The 19,215-nt window shown below is 43.2% G+C and overlaps 1 protein-coding gene across 1 annotated transcript in view; it reads right to left on the bottom strand.

The window, feature by feature from the left end:
- Positions 1 to 16,138, bottom strand: part of cacna1g (calcium voltage-gated channel subunit alpha1 G) — a 164,683-nt gene extending 148,545 nt beyond the window's left edge. The window contains exon 1 of the mRNA XM_088000841.1: positions 16,032 to 16,138. Coding sequence (XP_087856967.1) covers positions 16,032 to 16,124 — 93 coding nt within the window. The 5' untranslated portion in view covers positions 16,125 to 16,138. The remainder of the gene's footprint in view (positions 1 to 16,031) is intronic.
- Positions 16,139 to 19,215: the final 3,077 nt, after the last annotated feature.

Raw genomic sequence — 19,215 nt, 5'->3', positions numbered from 1 at the left:
TGAAAACACCAGACGTCAATGGGAACATAAATCACGCTGGATATTTTCACTCGCGAAAAGGGTGATGTACAGAAGAGGATTAGGGCAAAAGATTCACAAGTGCATAACTCACATCTCTGTCAATAAAGTCAGAATACTGAGATTAAAGTCAGTATAAAACAAAAACTCATGTAATTTTTAAAATTAAAATTAGAATTCAGAGATAAAAATTCAGATTAAAATCTGAGCTATCTGAATAGTTGGAGTTAAAATCCGAATTCTGACATTAAAGTTAGAATTCTGAGATTAGAATCCAATTTCTGAGATTCAAGTCAGAATTATGACAGCAAAACTGAACCCATTTGCACAAAATTTGCCACATTTTTTTTTACATTATAACAGATCCAGCAGAGTTTAGATGAATCTTGCCAAACATCTAAAGTCCAATTATTTTTATTTATTTTTTTTTTAAATCAAATTCTACATTTTTATCACCCAACAAACTTGAACTAAACCATGCCTCGTGCTTAAACTAAAATCCATCTTGTGATCTTGGTAGATATCAGTATGTCAAAAAAGAAGAAGAAAAATAAAACCCACCAGCATAAAAAAATATTAAATCACAATAACATCCAGTTAGGAAACTAACAAAATCCAACTACTGACAGATGTTTTTTCGCCTACCATGACAGGTAGAAAATGAGTTGTTGTGTAAAAGACAGAATAGCGGAGCCATCGTCTGCCATGCTGAGTCCTTACTGACTGCACCGCTGTCTCCTCTAACTCTACATCCATCCATCGCTGCTCTCCTTTCTCTCATGACAGAGTCTTTCTCTAGAGCTGAGCCGTAGTTACTCGTCTATTTTGCATTAGCCGAATCCTGTGAAGCTCCTAATGCAATAAAGTGGCTCCCACCTTAAGGCTGCAGCTTGAGACACACACACACACACACACACACACGCACGCAAACACGCACACACAACTTCAGTGCCATTCACACAACCTCAACAGACGTGTAAGACTAGTCCAAAGAATTCACACTATGAACGTCATTTTTGCCACCAGATATTGGTTGAATTTTAAATATTTTTGATATGTTTTTTTGTGTGTGTGCTTTAACAGCCTTGTTGCTGAAGTGTGCTAACAAATAAACTTGACTGATTGATGGATTAATTTATTGATTAACTGATCAAACCTTGGGCTGCAGTCTTTTGTTCACCATTGTGTTTCACTTATGGCTGCAGGACAAAGAATCTGCACTGCCATATGAAGTATTTACTACATTAAAAAAGATTTTTTTTCTTTTCCTGTGTTGAATGAAAATTCAAATGAGACTGAAATATCCATCCATCCATCCATCCATCCATCCATCCATCCATCCATCCATCCATCCATCCATCCATCCATCCATCCATCCATTTCCTATCCAGCTGTCAATGGACAGGTCACTTTGAAATGTCACTATAAAAATAATGTCTATTATCACAGGTTTTCCTTCCACTCAACTTTTTGTGAATAAATGTTTTTCATAAAATTCCAATTTTCTGACAAAGATTTTACTTTATTTTTTCCTGTAAGCTATAGTTATCAAAATGACCAAAATTAAAGGCTTCAAATATTTTGCAATAATTCTATACAAGTTTTACTTTTTGAAATGAGTGAACTTTTTCACATTACCAAATTAGAGACTTTTTTTTTTTTTTACACTCAGTTTTGTTATTGTAACGTAGCAAAACGTGAAAATAAAAAGGGTGTGAATACTTTTGTGTTCATATTCTGCCTGCTGATTGGACCGAGGCCAAACCTTCCTGACCACAAACAAGGTTTCCTTTTTGCTGTTTTTTTTCCTCAAATACAGCTGGAACCTCTAATTCACCAAGTCAACAGGATTCGCTGGCCGGAGGGGGGTGGGAGGGCTGTCCTGGTGGGCCGACACATGGCGACTCGGGCTCTCTAATGGGGGAAATTGATTCTCTCAAACTCGTGTGAGACGTCAGCGGACCGTGAAACATCGTCTGACCTCCGCAGGACGCAGACTCCACTCGATGCCTGAGTGTTGCCGTGGCAGCAGCAGCAGGCTCTTCACCAATCAGAGGCTAAGATAGAAAATATTGAGGCTTCCTCAGAGGAAAAAAATAAAACAAAAACAAAAAACTGAAAAATTATTTTGCTCTGTGCCTGTCTGGAGCGTACGGTTCACTGGCTGCTCGTCCATGTGCAGGGCGGAGGAGCCTAAACGCCACACGCTCGCCTCGGAGGGATTTGACACCAGTGACCTGTTCTGAACGGCCCAGAGCTCACACACACACACACACACACATGCACGCACACTGCTCTAATTTCTAAACTCTAACTGCATTAGCACACATGAGAAACCGAGGGCAAATGGGAACTTTTTGGGAAGCAGATGAGTATACAGAGAAAACAAAACTGAGGAGTCAATTATATACGACATACTAGAGTCGTTTAAATATGGAAAAAAAAAAAGAGTAAATCTCTATTTTAAAAAATCAGAAATTTTTAGATTAATCTCAGAAGTTTTCCTGAGTGAACTAGGAAATTTCTGAGCTTCAAATGTCAAAAATTGGCTTAAGAAACAAAGTCAAATTTTGAGATGAAGCTCAGAAATTTTCTAAAAGAAATTTGGAAATGTGTGAGTTTGAAAAATTGAAAATTTGAAAAAAAAAATTCAAAATTCAAAATTCAAAATTTGAATTTTATTTTGCAGAGAAAAAAACTTGGAAAATTCAGAGTTTGAAAAGTAAAAACATTTGCTAGAAAAATAACTAAGACCTAGTACATTTCTGAGTTTCTACGGTCAAAAATGTGACTTTTTTTTTAGAAAATTTCTGAGATTAACTTCAAAATTTCTGAGGTTTTTGGAGGAAATGTACTCTTTTTTTCCATCTACAATGGCCCCAACATGACATCGCAATTATACACCTTTCCAAGAAGTCTTTCTCCACTTGAGACAACCGACGTGATTAATCTTTGGTATTGCGCAACGTTATCATTTAATCACCATGAGACAAAGCACAAAAAGACAACGTAGCCAAAGGGACATTTAAGACAAAACACAAAAATACCCCCTCAAAGTTTTTCTACTTCTATGAAACATTTTCTGCACAAGCACTTTAGCGCTCCTTATTTGGAATCTGAAGATCAGATCCTTGGGCTCCAACATCGATTTCTTCGTGGTTTGCCAGAAATAACTTCACAGACCTGATATATGACTTGATCAAAACTTTTTTGGAATATCTTCTTTGCCTCAATATTGGCTTAAATGTTTCACCAAATGTTTTGTGTAATGCTGTGAGTTTCACTACTTCCACCACTAGAACCGTTTTGTTTGTTGAAGGTTTGTTTCAATTCCACGTCATAAAACTGACCTGTTTGACCTGAAAGAAGTGTAAAAAATGTCCTTGTGTATCCAATTAAAGGTATAAAAATAAGGTCAAACCATAAGGTGGGTGGTTATACAACATCCTGTGGCAACCTAGACAGAATTACCCAAATAAGTCATTTCTAATACCTTCTACTGTGTTTTTCGGCTTTATCCGTTAATCCATGCCAGTACAGAAAGTTCTCATTTCATTATGTGCTACAAATCCTCTGTATCTGTTGCAAACAAAACATGGTCGCTGCTGCCAGATATGGCAAAGCCTTCACTTCCTGTGCTACCAGACAGGCCCTGTAAAAAAAAAAAAAACCACCAGGCACAGAGCGAGGCTCAGAACATCAGCCGCTGTAAAACGCTTCACACGGTAAACCACGTGGACCCAGGTTAATCGCTACAAAGCGCAATTAGGGTGAACGTAGAGATGCCACACGCGTCCAGAAGGCCATTTGCTCACCGAGTGGCCATTAGAAACGCTTTTTTAAGATAGGAATCCTACAATAGCTGGCCTTTTATGTGGCAGGACAAGAGTGAGGGTGGGGGGGGCGGGGACGGTACATTCACAGCAGGGCGTTGTAGGTTAACGACTATGGACGCAGAGGACAAACCTCCGCTGGTTACAGCTTTATCTGTTCGATGCACAAATCGCTCTGCGCCGGTGATGAAAAAGCAGGACCTTCTCTGTCTTTCTTATCCACATTTCTACTCTCGCCTCTCGACACCAACATCTGGATGGGATTCCTGCTGCACTGACTGTGAGCTGCTGGCATTCTTCCATCTCCTCGTGCAGTCGACCACAGACTTCCATCTCTCCCATCTTGGGAGAGATGGAGGTGGGGTGTATCGCTCCCTTATTACTGTATATTACGTCTCCCACAGTGGATTGGATGTGTGCTCGGCGTCCATGTGAGAGTCTATGGGCGGTTTGCATCGTTTTTGTTAATGCTTACCTCACCAACTCACTGACATAGACGCAGCCTCGCCAAAGACTCCACAGCCCTTAAACATGTCCACATTGTGTGACTTTATATGAGGGTAAAGTGGCTGAAAAGTCATACGTTGTTTTCAAAATGTAAAAAGTGCCTTGTGGATTTGCATTCAGCCCCTACTACACTCGCTGTGGTCTCTTAGCAACTTCTACACCATGTTTGCTGTGTCCCCTACAAAGCTTTTGGCAAACTGCATACAAGAGTGCCAATAGTTGAAGGTGTGTACTCTTTCCGCGCCACCTAAAGGTGATGGACTGGATGTGGTTCAACTGGGAATTAATGTTGCAACATTTGTTTAATTTTCAGCTGGCCGGACTTCACAGACTTTAGAGTTTAGAGTGTGAATGCACCCTAAGATGATGTTATCCCCAACCTATTATCTCTGTCCCTTTCCCTTTTTCACAATTATGCACTAATTTGAGTCTAGTACATTGAAGCTTGTGGTTATAAAGCAACAACACTTAAAACAGTTCAAGTAATTTGAATTTCGTTAGCGCAGACAGATAAGACACATCAGAAATCCTCGTTCCCTCCGTCCATGTTGCTGCCCTCTAACCTCACACAACTCCCTTTCCATGTGTCTTCCTGCGTGAACGCCCATGTTCCCTCTCACATTGCCTGAGAGCGAGGGTAAACACACGTGTGGACCAGGCGCACAGGCATCAGCCGTGCTTTGTTGCGAGTTGCCGAAGCGAGTGCTGACATTGCGCGGCGGTCTCATCGCCTCCCGGGCGCAGCCTTTATGCTCTAAGTGCTCTTAATCACTAACGATGAGAGCACTTAAACACTCCCTAATGTCGAACACTCGAGCGTCAAAGCTATTAGATGCAGTATGACACCCAAGTGTGAAGTCCGGCAGCTCTGGCGGACTAAACGCAAGCATGCTCGTCATTTATGGTTGGAGGGGAGGGAAAAAAAACCCAACAACAACATGTGTTTTCACATTTAAGCAGACCTGCTGTTGGGGAGAGATCACAAAATGATTTACTATGAGGCAGCCAACAAACATATTGATGTTCTGCATGAGGCGCAGAGGAACCCTTTGACCTCTACTGATTCGAATGAGAAAAGTTTCTCGTTATAATGAGATGCAAAGCGAGAATGTTTCAAGATTTATACCTCATTAAACGCAAGATATGCTCCAATTTAAATGAGAAAGCTCAAAACAGGAAACGGCAACACCTGGTGAGACGTTTGAGCGGCGTCTTGAAGATGGCAATCTGTTAGATAAACACGATTCTATGTCTCACCAAAACGATAAACTTTTTTATCGTTACAACAAGATGCTGCTCTTATGTTTGTTTCCTAGCTCTGGCACTAAAACGTTTCATTTTGAGACTATTATCTGGTGATCACAAATGGTTTATTATTAGGTTGACCATATCTGAGTAGATTTTTTTTCTACTTCTGAATTCACCATGCTAAGCGCTAACATGTCATGCTAACAGCAAAGACCCCCACCCCATAGAGGGCTGAGCGTATTCAACTTCTACTCTTCTCAAAGTTGGCATCAGCTGGACACATTGAGGCAAAGGTCAATTTTTCGATGGAGAAGAAACATGGCAAGGCGCCCAGCTAGCTCAAACTTGCAAGCATCAAGTTTGAGCTAGCTCCGGATTGTGGGAATTGAAGAAATCACAGGAACTGTAGGGACTAAACTATGAAATCTCAACTGTCCGTGAACAATGCAGCTCACAGAATACGGCCAGTATGTAGGAGCCTTGGAAGTTAGTGTGGAAAGAGGAAACACTGAACTTGGAAGTTCTTTGAAAATAGTCTTTTTGCTATTCACAGCTCAGTGATAATACCATTAAAAAAGAGTGAATATTTTACCTATTGTACCTTAATTAGCTTAAGTCAAGGAACAAGGTACATTTGGAAGAAATTAGTTTTTTTTTTCTAAAACAGTGAGTCTCTTCTAAAGTCCTCGACTTTACAGGAACCCCACTACAATTGATTGGCGATGGAGACCCCTGCTTTACCGGAAACGTTAGTATTGCTAACCATGCCACTCGCTATTAACTCGCTAAGGTTAGCTATCTCTTTAATCGTGTTGAATTTGCTCTGGAATAACTATCCAAACCTGCTCCGAAATAGAACTCATAAATGAACATTTCAACATCTAAAACCTTTCTGACACTATGAGATATGCAAAATAAATCTGTCATTTTAAGTGTTCCAAGATATTTGATTGTAGATTTTGATTTCTGTGTGTGTTGTGGCAGAGCTGTGGAGGGAAAGTTGGAACTAGTTTCATTATGTTTCCACTTCTCTGGCCTCCATACTAGTTGAATAAACTTTTATTAAATGAGTAAAATTGAACAAAATTAATTTTGGGGGAGCAATAGCTTCAAGTTTTTCTAGCACATATAACCTTGTATAACCTTAAAAAAACATTTTTGTCTCAAAAAAGCATGAATCACAGATGAATGAATCACAATATGGGCAAAACTGCTCAAACACTAACAAAAAGCCACCACATCAACCATTTATGTGTATTTTTTTAATAAGGAAATATGATTTCAACCTCGCATTCGGAGTCTGGATCCAGTCCAAACTAAATCATAATATTCTTGATATTTGATGTTCAGCTCCTGTGAGTAAAAACTTTGTAGAACCACCTTTAACCGCATTTAATCTTTCGGGATATGTCTGTTCCAACTTTCACATCTGCAGCTGGAATGTTTAATGAATCTGAGCAAAAATGACTTTCTTCTAAAATGCGAGCCAGGTAATTTGTCTGTAAGTTAGAAATTCAAATCCTGTACCGTTAGCACTCAGGCAGAAATGAGCACATTTAAGGTCTAATTTTAAACTCTAAACAAACTCAGTGGTAACTGAGCTTTCAGTGAGTCAAAATCTGAAGAGTTTAAGACTACAAACACTTTAGCAAGACACTAAGTGTTTTTGTGGAGGATTAAAGGCCATCCATGCAGACAACACCGTCAGCCGTCAGATTGGTTTTTGACTGAAACGGCTGCCGTCAATTCTGAGAAAACCCTTCCTCGCGCCCTCTCCCTAAAAATAAATCACAGCCACTCTCTATGCTAATTTTGCCTGTCACAAAGTCTAAATGCCATTATCATTGGGGTCAGGTGCTGCCATCGCATGCACAAACGCTCGCGCGCAGACGGGCGGGCGCCGCGGACAGCCGTTAGTGGCGGTAAAGGCGGCGTACGCCTCATGTGGTGAGAACAATAGACCAGGCTAACTGTAAATCTGCCAGTCAGGCCCAGATCTACTCCTCACAGGTGGAGGGGAGATAATATTGTGGGCTCAATCACCGCCAATTCAGAGCGCACAGACACCAGCTGCCTGCGACGTTTCATCAAGGCGAGGCCACAAACGCAAGTTTAGAGGCGCGGCGCTTTCCACAGCAGCTCCTCTTCACGGCAGCGTTCCCACTCTCCAGACTGTCTTCTCTGGGTGTATCTCTCTAATCCGCTGTTCAAACAGTACTGACAACGGCTTTATTAGCTTTCGGCTGACATCACATTGTACTGTCACTGCTTGGGTGGTAGGGGAGTACGAGCTCTGCTGCTCAGAAAGGAATGTGGCTCCTTTGAAATGTGTCCTTCTGGGGTAAAAAGAAGAAAGAAAGAAAGAAAGAAAGAAAGAAAGAAAGAAAGAAAGAAAGAAAGAAAGAAAGAAGAAGAGGGATGATACAAGTTTGGCACTTCTTTGAAACTTCTCTATCAGTCAAACCTTAGCTCATGCCTTTACTTTCTTCCCTCTGAGCTGGAGAGCTCTCTGATGTGTCGTCTTCTGTATCAAACATATCATCCAAGGTCTGTTTGCCAAAAGGGATAAACTGTTAGAAGGAGGATTATAGCTCTGAAAAACATAGCAGTAACGCTATATTTATTTGCTTTTTTGGCACCGGAAAGGCTTGTAAAGATTGGAGAGTCTGTTAAGAAATGGGTTGTTTACATTGACTGTTGGACTCCTGGCTCTGACTATGTCCACAAAGAATCTGCAACTGTCTCCTGCTGCATAGAGTCCAGCATCACAACCCGAGTTCAGTCACCGATTTCAATCGAATTTTTTAATTTTCATACGGCGACTCATTAACCAGTAGGTGCAGTCAGGCGAGCAACAGAAAGCCACCAGACCCAACGATCATTACACGCGTCGTTATTAATCTGTCGCGAAATTGCTATTTTAAAGGGCTTGAAATAATTACAGCAGAGAGTTTTAATCAGTGAGGTCATCAGATCTGTAAAACCAAAAACAACAGTAGAAAAAACAAGAGCCTTAAAGGAGAATAAATGTTGTACGTGCTGGTTACAGTGTACCGCATTTTGAAGATCAAAATAAAACTGGTTGTTGAAGACAACGTTCAAAAGAAAAGGGGAGTTTGATTAATAGGTTGATTGGAGGAGCAAAGAAAGATTTTTAAAAATGACTAAAATGACAGTTTCAAATGGAAACTAAAACCAGAAATACTTTGAAGATGATGGAAAACCATCATCTGGATGGATCCAAAGACAAAACGGTCACGACTCAGCCAATAGTCAACTCCAAGGTGACCAAAGGACGTGGCTAAAACCTGGGAAAATCAGTTTGATGTCTTTACAGTCTGAATATTTAAAATTTATTGAAAATTGGTTTTCACTGAATGTCTCAATGGACACATTTAATAGTGATGGAGTGCTGGTGAAGCATTAGTGGCAAACTGACCAGACCAGTGGGTTTTCAAAAGACTGTCTATGTATTGTAAAAGTTAGAATGTGTAGCAGATTGTATCAGCAAAATTACTACATCTTTCATGGACCACTTGTTAGTTTACAAAGCACTTTCATCGTAACCTGTTTAGAATATATGTGTTTTTTTTCCACTGTACTGTTTTTATTAGAAAAGCACAAACAGAACCCATGTCTATAAATTAGCTGGTAGCTAGAAGGCCTGTGTAAAGGGCAACGGTTGCTTTGTGACATTGCTTATGCTTGGTTCCTGACCAAATACATCTAAACGGAATGAAACAAAGCCAAACCAAGCTAACAGAAACAATACCAGTTCTGGGAAGGTGTCTGCTCTGTGAAGGGAGACAGATCATAGAATAATGTGTGTAGGTCGTGTGCATTTACCATCTCTATAGATGACAGCGAGATTGAAATGGAGGAAGCTGGGCAATTACTAACAGTGTGTTTAACCTTTGGGCTGCAAGTTCATCGGAGCTCCGCAGAAGAGACTCGCCAAATTAAATCACATCTCATAACCCGGAGCAGAGAAGTCAGAGAGCGTGGAGGGGTTCGGGCTGCCGTGGCAACAGCAGAATCCGAACCACAACTCCTCAGATCCTTGTTGATTGTTTTTTTTTCATCCCAATGCCTCCAGTTCTGCACACTGACCGGTCACATTCTGTTTTCCTCTCTTATCATCTACCTTTCTCTTCAAACTTCTGTTGTCTTATTTTACTAATGTTGGTCTTCTTTTGACCATGGTGTCCAGCATTCTTCATGTACTGAGGCATAATAGTTTGGGTTAACCCACATAATTAGCTTCAAACTAAATGTTTGGTTTGAAGCTAAATATTTGGCTTGTTAACTAAATATTTAGTGTGAAGCTAATTATTTAGCTTGCTAACTAGATATCTAGTTTAAAGCTAAATATTTAACTTGCTAACTAGATATCTAGTTTAAAGCTAAATATTTAACTTGCTAACTAGATATCTAGTTAAAGCTAAATATTTAGCTTGCTAACTAGATATCTAGTTTGAAGCTAGCTATCTAAATATAACAGCTAAATATTTAGATAGTTAGCTCCAAACCTTTAACAGGAGCCCCCCCTCCCCCACCCGTCATCTGCACTTCCCAACATTCAAAATGTCTAAATAGGATCTCTCCTATTCAGACACTTTCTATTGCTAAATAGGAGATAACATCTAACTATTTAGCAAACTAGCTATCTATAGTTAGCTTAACATTTTGGGTTTAGCTTGGAGCTAAATATTTGCTTCAGGGGGATTCAGGGGAAAAAATGTTAAAAACTCAAGTCCTTCTCTGTATAACTATTCAATGTTGTATACTTAACAGTATTCATATTGTGAGCATCTGTTTCACTGTCTCTGTTGTTTAATTGTTGAAGGATTTAATAAACATCAACATTTAAAAAAAATATTTAGTTAGCGAGCTAAATATTTAGCTAAAACTGCAACAGTTATGACTAAATAACATGGTGAAAATATGACTAACAAATGAACCCCTTCATTCTTTTATGAACGACTAAATAAACCAAATTCTTGTTAACTTCTGACTGTGTAGCTTAAAATGTGATTCTTTGCATTTTGACACCTGCATTATCAGAACCTGCAATAACTTCTTTAGCAATGTGAGTTACATTATTGAACTTTGGTCTGACATGTAGCAATGACCCCTGTCACCTGTTCACCACTGTTCTTTCCTTGAAGCTAGTGGCGGTTTCTGATTTGGGCAACATGGCCAACCGCCCAGGGAGGCATCTTGTGGGGCGCCCCAACCCCTCTATAGAACCCTACAGAACAGTAATATCTCACAAGAGCTGCAATTTTCGAGATGTCATCTCACCATAAAGTTTGTTAATGTCAATTTCACTCAAATCCCGATGCTTGCCTATTGTTCCTACTTGGAACAGATGAAATCAACTTATTAAGATTAGTTTGGGGAGCAGATAAAATTATCCAACAGTCTACTCAGTCAGTTCACCTATCCTTCACTGTCCATCACAATCCTTTAAACTCACCCTCCCTGACATCACCTCATCCCTCCTCCTGCTCCTTATCCCATCACCCTCATCCCTACTTTCAATTCTCATTCTTCATCCACTCCTCTTTGTTCCAGGTTGTGGTTAGAGAAAAGACCGTTGCTTGAATACTGCACCCCCACACTGAGTCACCACCATCCAAACCTTTATCAGGAGTTCCCCCCACATTCCCCTCAATGACACATCCCCACGTTCAATCCATCCATCACCTCAACCCCTTTCTTCAATTAATCTTTATACTCACTGTGGTTGTTGGTAGAGAAATGACTTTGGAGGAAAACTTGTTCTCCTGCTGCTTATTAGATCCCACTCACTAACTTTTGCCACAATGAAGAGATAATGTGTGTTGTTCACTGCAACTGTAACTGCTATTAACGTCAGGCCTTCCTTTGTTTTTCAACCACCTACTTTCAGCTTTTCTTTCAACGAGTTTCCTTTCCTTCAATGTTGTCATATTACACTCCTTGTTTTTAAGTGGTCGCTCCTTTTGTGTCTGCCTTTCGTTCTCTTGGCGTGGGGCTGTACAGCAGCACGGTTGGTAGAGATGTTACCTTGCGGAAAAAGGTCCTAGGTTGAAATTCCAGCCTGCGGTCTTTCTGCATGCAGTTTGTGTGTTCTCCCTGTGCTTGTGTGGGCTCTGTCCGGGTACTCTGCCTTCCTCCTACAGTCCAAGAACATGACTGTTATGTCAAATGGTCTCTCCAAATTGTCCTTAGTGTTTTTTCCCCGTCTTTCTTTGTGCTGTTTGGTCATGTCTAGGGAATACCTTGTCCCCTGCCCAATGGCTGCTGGAGGTACAAGGACCAGCGGGTACAGACAACAGATGGATGGGTTCTCCTGGCATCCCGCTCACGAGTCTCTGCAATGCATGTGCTGCGTTGACCTTTCCCAATGACGATTAAGCTGATCAATAAACTCTTGATCCGTCTGCATTCTCTGGATACTCTCCCAGAGTGAGCTGGAGAGTTGGCTGGAGGGTGGGGGATGGTGGGGGGTCTCCGCATGTCCCTTCTAGACCTGTTGTCCCTGCAAGCCAATCTCAGGGAAATGAAAAACTGTGGTTGGATGGATTTTATTCTTTCTTTTCATATCTTTCTTTTCCATCTGTTGCCATTCCATTATCTGTCCTGCATTTTTCCAGTTCATTCTCTCTCCTCTCTCAATTTGTTGTCTATTTCTACTAGCCATTAATTTAACTGCTTTTGTTCTTTCTACTCTGTTCACGTTTTGTTCCCACCAACTCATTATTTTCCTTGTCCAATTTGCCATTTCAAAGTTGTCTTGGCAAATATTTCCTTCGAAAATTCCTTCTTTTTTTCATTGTGTTTCCTTCTTTTGCTCATTCTGTTCTGTTTTCCTTCTCGTTTGATTTATATCCTCTCCCCTTCTTTTTCCATTTTCTTCTTTTCATTCCCTAAACATTAAGTCTCACTTAATTTTCTCCTATTTTTTTTCTCTCCAAAGAGTTTTGATTTTAATTTGTTTTATAATACAAGCCATCCCTTTCCTTTCTTCTTCTTTGCTTTGCCCTTTTTTCTTCCTCTCAAAATACAAGTCCATATTAGGTAAAAGAGATGGAAGTGGATGCACCTATCTTCTGGAAGATTGAAATAAACATTCGACTTAAAATGCGTCAAAGACTATAAACGTTTGGACCACTAAAACTCAATCTAATCCCAAAAAGAGAGCGCAGAGGGAGGTCTGTTCTCTCCCAAATGACAGAGGTTTCTCTTTTTAGGACGAAGCTGCTCATTCCTCGGAGTCAGCGGACGAGAAAATAGGATGACTTAGTTCTATCTATTTGGAGCCACTTAGCGAGCGCCTCGTCTCCTCGCCGCACAAGACGAACGGCATCGGAGAGAGCTGATGTAGCCCCGCCGCGCCTGACTGCTCGGATCCCTCACCCGATGCCGAAGTTATTTTCCTTCTCTGTATTTCACAGTACAAGCATCAGTGTGTCTCCATTAGCTCTTATGGTGTTAAAGAAGGTCGACAAATTAATGGCAACGCCCCCGCGCGCGACACTGTTGTTTGTTTTCCAACTTGGATAACGAAAAAGGAGAGGACTGCAAAAAGGTCAGGAATGCTGGAAAACGTTTGGAGAGAGCAGTTCTCTCCCCAGAGTTTCCAGCCTCTCTCTGAGCCCCGTTGACTGTTTCGCGTTTGAACAACGCGCGCATGGGCTTGCAATGCACGATGCAAACGTGGAGTTTTTGACGTTGGCGTGTCTGATGCCGTTCCGCGTTTGAAGAGTTTGGATGTGTTCATCCCAGTGGGGGGGTTTTCAGCTGGTGATGCTTGTTTTATTGAATAAAGACTCATCATGTGTGATGTCGTTACTTTCACCAAATAATGAATTAAATCTCAAGTGTGAAGTGAGCACATTATCAGCTCATTTATTTTTATGTTCCCAGCTGATGACTGCTCAAAGGTTCAGCTACAGTGGCTTGCAAAAGTATCTACAAGATATTTTTTCACATTTAACCTCCAAACCTTGGTGTATCTTATTAAAGGATTAATAATGTGTGTTTTCCAGCCACCTGGTGCCATTTTATTGCACAATCAAGTAACTATACTACCTTCAGTTGTTATAAAAATGCCATATATATCAAATATGAGTTAAACAATTTTGACTTCATAATTTAACGCTTTATAATTAGCTTGAAAACTGCAGTTTCAAGGCATCTCAAAGACAGTGCTAGGTCCATCCAGGCGTTTTTCACAGCTGAATGGTTGCCATGGGAGATTAAAAGATTTGTGAAACGTTCATGAAAGAATCAAGGCACCTCTACAGGTATATTTTTGATCAGGTAATAACATTACAACATGATATAAATCTCAAAAAAGTCGATTTTACGTATTTGTGAAATGGCAGAAAAACTAAACATGGCACACATTTACATAGCCTTTTAGTACTTTGGAAAAGCATCTCTTGCAGCACGGAGCTTAAATTGTTACCTTTTTATCTTATTAAAGCTTCTCGTTCTTCATCAGATTGTGGTCAGAGTGCCACAGATTGTGATTTAGGTCTGGACTTTGACGAGGACATTCAACCAAATCGATACTCTGTGATTTAAAACTCAGTGTTCAGGTTCTTTGTTTTCCTTCTTGTTGTATTTAATCCATATAACTCCATTGGTTTTCACCAGCTTTCCTGTTGCTTCTGATGAAAAGCAACCCTACAGCAATGATTCTGCCACTATGTGAATATGTTTTGACATAACCCGTTCCAGTGTAGTTCTGGGTGTGTCTTTAGTGCTTTTGTTCCCCTGGAAGGCGAATCTGTCCTCTAGTGTCAAGTCTTTTGAACCCTACACCTGTACCTCTGGTCGACTATAAGTTTTCCTCTCAACAGATTTCATTTAAGGCAATCAGCGCAAAGGAGACAGAATGAATCTGCAACACCTTTTTGAAAATTTTGCATAGTTTTTTTCCTATTTCAAACGCTAATAAAAAAAAAAGGAAGTGATTCGAGGGGTATAAGTATGCAGTTTTCTTGATCATGTCTGCTTTACCCATCACAGGAATTGCTACTTAAGCAGAGTTACATAGGGCTCAGTGTTAGGTCTTAGCAGAAGAAGTTCCAAAAGAACATAATCAAGCTAGACAAAATTAAACACATCACCTGAATAACCTCAATTTGTCTGAAGAGGCGTGCGTTGCAGAGTGGTGGTGTGAGGCGCAGGCGATGAAGGCATTTTCCAGGCAGCTAGGGGTTTCACAAACTGCTGAAATGGAGTAGCACTGTGGGAAATGTCAGGTCAAGCTTGAAAAGACATAATTTGTCCCACCGTGGAGGAAATCAAGAGGGCCTTTGCCGCTGCTCTGAACAGGCTGCTGGGAGATTGCTTTGAGGTGGTAAAGCCTCTGTTGCTTACAGTCATGGCTGACGCTTTGGGTGGTGAAACAAATGTCTATTTCTTGGTGGTGGGAGAGGCTTTTATTGCTATGGATTTTTTATGGTAAACTGAACATACAAATGCATCAAACCTTTGTAAAGATCTACATTTTACAGTGTTTAGCCTTTTTTTATGGATTCTGTAATCCTCATGGTGACCCACCCATTCTTGTCTGATTAGCAGGTGAAGATATTCAGTTTGTTCTGTTTCTACATCCATTTTTTGAGAATTGACTAGAGCTTCATGTGGTCACTTATGTGGTTAAAACTCGGGAAGCTTGCTGGTCACAGATCCAAAATTTCTGTCTTCATGTCGCTGGATCTGTGGACAAAGACCCAACGCTGTGAAGGAAGTCATTAGCGCGTCAGTTAAAAATGTCCGTTTCCTGGTGTCGGGATGTAGGCAAAGATAGAGAGACATTACTGACTGAGGGAACATGGAGATTGTGATTTTGGGCTATGGAGGTCAAATATTACTGACCAAAGAACCATGGAGACTATGCATGCATCAATTTCAACTTTTACCTTTTCATACAAAAGAAATAGGTTTTCCCGATGTTCCAAACAATGAGGAGGAATTCATCGTTTTACATTTCTGTCTCAAGGTCCTTCAGCCGAAGGTCTCTCCCATCTTTCGCCAATCCAGAGCCCTTCTGCAAAACCATCCAACCCCGTTTCCCAGAGCCTACTGTCCTGCATGCCTTAGAGATTATCTGCTCCTTCATACATACACTTCATACAGATGATTGGATTAACCCTAGCCCTATAACCCATTTCCTAAGCGTGCCATTGAGGACTGCAGAAGCCTTTTAATGACTTGTTCCTTTTCAAAGAACATCTAAATCAAGGAGGACAGTGGGCCCTTGGTGCAAGGGCGAGGGGCCACGGTTGTAGATGGCCCTGATGTGATGGTGGCCAGCTTGTTTTCTTCTTCAGTGTTTGCTAACACAGTGGGACATATTTTATAGCAAATTGGTGTTTTGCACCAGTAACAAAACACCGTGAAAGAAAATTTAAAAGGACTTACCTGTAGAATTTTGCAGCGCTCAGAGTCACAGTTGATGTCTTCGCAGGGATGAAACATGCCCAGTGTCACGCAATTCAGCAGGATCACCAACATGGACGCTCGTTCGAACCATGTGGAGGAGGGCGAGTTAAGGAAGGCAACACGGCAAGATGACAACAGCAACAGGCAGACACAACAAGTGGTAAACAGAAGGATGCATTTCCTCCAGCGACCTCATTATGCTTGCCTCGCCTGACAAGCGGATGCTGGTTTACCTCTTTCGGTACAGTTTGAAATCTAAAACTGTTTTTGAGAGCAAAATGAGCCACAGGAGAGTCAGGACAGGGGGGAGATGCAGGGGGAAGAAACCCACCTGTGGCTGACACTGCTCCCGCTCCGCACCGTTGGGCAAGGATCTGCTAGGAAGGCGTGCTGGTAAATGATCAAATTGTTGGCGAGGGAAATGGATAAGTAGATAAAAAACAATGTGAGGCACAACAGAGGAGCACGCCAAGAAAGTGGGACAAATTCGATAGCGATAATGTCAGTCAACGTGGGGTCGACGAGGAAGGGCTTAATATGGTTAGGGCTTAAACACAACTGTGACACAAACGAATGAGTCGGCTATAGAAAGGAAAAAGAGGTTAACACTACACACACACACACACGCACACACACACACACACACACACGCACACGCACACACACACACCAGAGCTGCACACCTACATCCAAACATTTATCCCGCATATTATAGATTGCTACTGAAGCTGCAGTCTGCACAAAGCCTGGTTAACAAGGTTTGGCACGATAGACAGTTTGTCATCCTTTTGCGTGTGTGTCGGAGTGTGTGACGCATGACCTAAAAGTCATAGAGGAAGGTAAATGTGCGCACACTGGCCAAGAGGAAAAACGACCTGCCGGTCTTTTACCGCATTAGCCGACACATGATCATTTATCTCGCTAACCCATACTGAAGATGGGTCAGCTAGCCTTTTGCTAGCCCTCCGTTGTATTGTAAGACTAAATGAGCGATTATGTTGTATTGTAGCAGAATTCAGGGGGAGATAAATTCACCTCTAAGGGATTTAATGACCTAAAAGGTTGATCTGAGGAAAATGACGAGAACTTGACCCCCATAAATACCTTCAGCTGCCCAGAACTTGATTTGAAAGTCATGTAAAATCACCTACTCATAAAGATTTTTAAAGGAGAAGTCACAAGGTAGCCAGAGAAGAATAAAAGGTTAAAAGAGTCTCCATGGCTCTATGCAGCTGTCTTGGCATCAGCTTTTGTTGTGTTGACAGTCAGTCAGAATTACCATTTGCTGGCCTACGATGATAATAATAACCTTCATTTAACCACATAAAATCCCTCGTTGAAATCAGGTTTGAACTATTCATGTCATGATTCGTGGTTGTGAGTGGTGAGGGAGACGCCGGGGAACCCAGGTAGTCATGATGAAAAGTAATAATTTAATGAAAAAAACCAGGAGGAACAACTGAAAATCTCTGGCAGCACAGGAACAGACACAGACGTGAGACACGACGACGATCCGACAAAGAACACTGACAACAGGTGGGACTAAATACACTGGGAGGGTAATCACAGGAACGACACACAGCTGGGATCAATCAAGACAGACTCAGGGGAAAACAGGACTAGACAGACAGAAACTACACAGAAAACACAGATCCTAACAGTACCCCCTCCTCAAGGGGCGGCTACCAGACGCCCAAACAGAAAAGTCCAAAAACCAAAAACAACCCAGCAGGGTGGGCGGAGGGGCGACGGCAGGAGGGCCAGAGTCCATAACAGACAACCACCCATCAGGGTGGGCGGAGACCCAGGAGGCAGACCTCTCGAAAGAGGTCCGGCGGGCGTCGCCGGCGCAGGAAACGGAGTCCCGGAGACGGGTCCGGCGGGCGTCGCCAGCGCAGGAAACGGAGTCCCGGAGACGGGTCCGGCGGGCGTCGCCGGCGCAGGAAACGGAGTCCCGGAGACGGGTCCGGCGGGCGTCGCCGGCGCAGGAAACGGAGTCCCGGAGACGGGTCCGGCGGGCGTCGCCGGCGCAGGAAGCAGAGACGTGGAGCCGGGTCCGGCGGTCGTTCCCGCCACCGCAGCAGGAGGCCCTCGGGCCCGTGGGACCGGCTGGAGGCCCTAGAAGGCCGGCAGAGAGGCCAGCCGGCAGGAGGCTCGGACGGAGCTGGCTCGAGGAGCTCGGGAAGCTCGGGGTGCTGCGCACCGGCAGCGGGCTGCGCACATGCAGACTCAGGAAACTCGGGGGGAGCAGACTCAGGAAACTCGGGGGGAGCAGACTCAGGAAACTCGGGGGGAGCAGACTCAGGAAACTCGGGGGGAGCAGACTCTGGAAACTCGGGGGGAGCAGACTCTGGAAACTCGGGGGGAGCAGACTCTGGAAACTCGGGGGGAGCAGACTCTGGAAACTCGGGGGGCTGAAGCAAACGCCGCCTCGGCGCGGGAACCGGAGGCAGCGGGGACAGACGCTGCCTCGGTGCGGGAACCGAAGGCAGCGGGGACAGACGCTGCCTCGGTGCGGGGACCGGAGGCAGCTGCAGGCGGGGCCCAGGGGCCGGGACCTCCGGCGGCTCAGGGCTGCGGTGATGGCTTTGCCCAGGGGCCGGGACCTCCGGCGGCTCAGGACGGCGTCGACGGCGTGACCGCGGGACCGGGATCTTCGGCGGCTCAGGGCGGCGGAAACGGCGTGACCCAGGGGCCGGGATCTCCGGCGGCTCAGGGCAGCAGTAACGGCGGGGTTCGACTCCCGGCGGACAGAACGCCAGCCGAGTTCCCACCCAGGGATTCTGGCTGGCTGGAGCTCCGCCACAGAACTCCTCCGCTCTAGGTCCCCGCCGCCGCCTCCGTCGCGGCCCGCGTTGCCTGGGTGCGTCGAGGTCCGAGGCGAGACCAAGTTCCTCCAGCAGCAGCGGAGAAGGCAAGATCTCTACGTCTTTGTAGAGATCCCGTTGAGCCAACTCCAACTGCTGCTGGAACCAAGCCTCGCTCCCCCACACGCTGGCGTCCTCACCTCTTTTCTGGTCGGATCCTACTGTCATGATTCGTGGTTGTGAGTGGTGAGGGAGACGCCGGGGAACCCAGGTAGTCATGATGAAAAGTAATAATTTAATGAAAAAAAACCAGGAGGAACAACTGAAAATCTCTGGCAGCACAGGAACAGACACAG

The sequence above is a fragment of the Poecilia mexicana genome, unplaced genomic scaffold (assembly GCF_051168715.1).
Source record: "Poecilia mexicana isolate PSO_F unplaced genomic scaffold, ASM5116871v1 scaffold_19, whole genome shotgun sequence".
Taxonomy (NCBI): domain Eukaryota; kingdom Metazoa; phylum Chordata; class Actinopteri; order Cyprinodontiformes; family Poeciliidae; genus Poecilia; species Poecilia mexicana.
The sequence above is the reverse complement of the archived record's forward strand: the minus strand, read 5'-3'. Positions and strand labels throughout refer to the sequence as shown.